A 2,836-nucleotide genomic window follows, 5' to 3' on the forward strand; every position below is an offset into this window, starting at 1 on the left:
AGCAGAGAAGCTGAAAAAGTAGAAAACTCAAGCAAGGACCACATACCCTGCGAGCAGTTGGTTTCTCCTACGCTTCCCGAGAGAGAAACAACTGCGAGCAACCGTTTGATTTTCCATCGAGCATGTGCGAAGTACGTCACACCCCACGTGATGTATTTGACATCACTTCGTCTTATTTCGCGGGAAATCCCTACACAACAGGCTCGCCCAAACGCAGCAGTTACGTGGCTGAACGAACGCGCAAGCGCCAAACTCCCAAGTTTACTAACTCGTTTTACCGGTTCAAATTTAATTTATTCGTCCTTGGCACTGGACGGCGGCTCACTCAAAGAAACTAACGGTTGCTCGCAGTGGGGTCTCTCACGAGAAGCGTAGGAGAAACCAACTGCTCGCAGGGTAAAGACCACAACGACAGCTCTGAAAACCTTATGTACAAATCTAACTTCCCGTTGTTGTAATCATTTCGTGATTATTCCGAGTCATTCGGCTTGGAAAGTGTATATGAAAATTGGAATCAACGGTATGCATATATGAAGAGAAAACTGACAATTTATCGTCCGGTGCACACGTCCTCCATATCAACTCCAATTTGATTATTTGGCTGGTTGTCAGGACGACAACGGTGAGGAAATGAACAAACGTAAAACGCGTACATAGCCATTGTTTTTGTTTGTTCAACTCATTGTCGTGGTCGTCCTTGCTAAAGTTCTCTACCATTACCGATTCATCTGAAACGTTTTCCTTATTTATATCAATGTTTGTGCATTAGGCTGGTTTTCACGAGCGACGAATGAGTAAGAACTAATGAAATCAAGGAAGGGAAGCATTCTTCGGATTTGGCTTCTGACTCCGCCGACTTCACCATCCGCTTCCGAATCCCGCCGATTTCACGATGCGCCTCCGACTCCGCCGATCTTACGAACCGCTTCTGATCAAGTGAAAACTGTATTGATGGAGTGGCGAAACCAATTACGTTCTCGAGTATCCCGATCGGTGAGTCATGTAGCAGCTCTCGTAACGTATAATGCTATTGGCTCGATACCCAAGCCAATAACGAAAGACTAAACAATTGAAACAAAGATTTGGTTAACAAACTGAATTTGATTCCCTTCAGGCAATGGCTGGTCATTTACACTGTAATCTTCTGAATACAGCTTCGGCTCCGTCGCTCGTGAAAACAGAATCTAGTTACCAGGACCTCTACACAACACAATGACACTGTATGCAGAAATATCCAACTCAATTGCAGGGAAAACATCAACAAATCTTCCACAGACAAGGGTCCATAGTTGAATAATATGATCCGATACTGGTCTATAAATAAATTATATTTTCTTACCGTATGACATAATTACAATCAGTGAACTAACGCAACGTCAATAACTCCCTAAACTGAATATTTATATCGAGACTGCATGATTAACAAGAAAAATCTGTTCACCTGCAACGAAGTCGGAAAAAAAACCTTAAATTGTAGGCATTGCTCGAATTTAATTTTGATATTTCGATCAGTTAGTTTGTGTTTTTTTTTTCTATTTTGATTAAGATGCTGCTGATGATGACGATGACGATGACGATGAGGAAAGTGTTTATTGTGTTTCTTTTCATTCTGAAGGTGAGATCCTCATGTGTGACCATTCAAATGAAATCCACCGATCAGAACTTTCCAGTGGTGCTACTATCGATCTCAGACGTTCGTGGACAAAGGGTTTTTTTCAGTCCACTTCACGGACCGTTGATTTCAGTCTGCGGTTAAAAAATTCTGATCACGAGATAACATTTTTTGTGGCTCTGCGCTTTCGAAGATACCGATTTCGTGACGCCATTTTCTGTTACTCTCGCCAAAGAGAAAAGCGGGAAACGATGTTGACGCCGAGTAAAACCGGCCGAAGCTATTACGGGTAACCCATTAAAAGCTTTGTCTGAGGGAATAAGAAGCAGGTGGAAACTTTTCTTCAGTCTTTTTTCTTTTCTCGGCCGTGGGAACTGACAAAGGAATAGCGCCACGTGGTCAGTATTTTCGAAACAGCAGAGCCACAAAAATCTTATCACGTTTAGACTGAAATCAACGGTCCGTGAAGTTGGCTGAAAAAAAAACCCAAGTCCACCGAGAACGATAGTATTGTGAACAAAGTGTACACGCGATTGCAAGTGTTGTGCTATTGTGAACAAGATGTACGAAGTGGTTGCAAGTGTTGCGCCTGTGGAAAATCCTACAGTGTGGCCATCCATTCAAATGAAAGCTACTGGGCAGTGCTTCCCTGTGGAACTGTTTATTATAATGTGCAAGGTGGTTCTAACGTTTGACTGTGTGAGTGAAATCGTAAAGTGTGACCATTCAAATGAAAGCTACTCGACAGTAATTTCCAGTCGTGTTGTTGAATTTACAGCACCAACAGAGTAAAAATAAGGAGTTCGAACAAAAGCGTTGCTCTTCAAAGTCTTCTCTGAAAGGAAAGCTACTGAAGTACGATTGACAATTTGTGGTAGTTGCGAGAGAGAAGGTTAACTCAATGGCAATAAATAAAATTTTGAAAACCTAACTATAGTATATAAAACATTTATACCATTTGTGAATTAAAAAAAAAAAGGTCAACAAAAACTAAAATCCATCCCCTCCCACCCCACCCTATCCTATCCCACCGCGATCATCATTTGCTCACTGCGGTCCTATACTTGTTACCATGGACGACTGATGTCGCTTGTCTCTGTAGGAGAAGTCTTTATTTTCCTCTGTTAGTTGATAAGTTGATATTTGATATGGAATTCCGCTAGCAGGGACAACTATTTGCTGTTTCGAGGATTCCTTCCTGTTAACAACAAAACAACATTGTGG

At 41.8% G+C, this 2,836-nt stretch overlaps 1 protein-coding gene across 1 annotated transcript in view; it reads right to left on the reverse strand.

Annotated features, from left to right (window-relative positions):
- Positions 1-2,578: 2,578 nt before the first annotated feature.
- Positions 2,579-2,836, reverse strand: part of LOC138032661 (solute carrier family 12 member 8-like) — an 18,582-nt gene continuing 18,324 nt past the window's right edge. The window contains exon 13 of the mRNA XM_068880369.1: positions 2,579-2,810. Within this exon, the coding sequence (XP_068736470.1) occupies positions 2,660-2,810 (151 nt within the window). The 3' untranslated portion in view covers positions 2,579-2,659. The remainder of the gene's footprint in view (positions 2,811-2,836) is intronic.

The sequence above is a fragment of the Montipora capricornis genome, chromosome 14, assembly GCF_036669925.1.
Source record: "Montipora capricornis isolate CH-2021 chromosome 14, ASM3666992v2, whole genome shotgun sequence".
Taxonomy (NCBI): Eukaryota; Metazoa; Cnidaria; class Anthozoa; order Scleractinia; family Acroporidae; genus Montipora; species Montipora capricornis.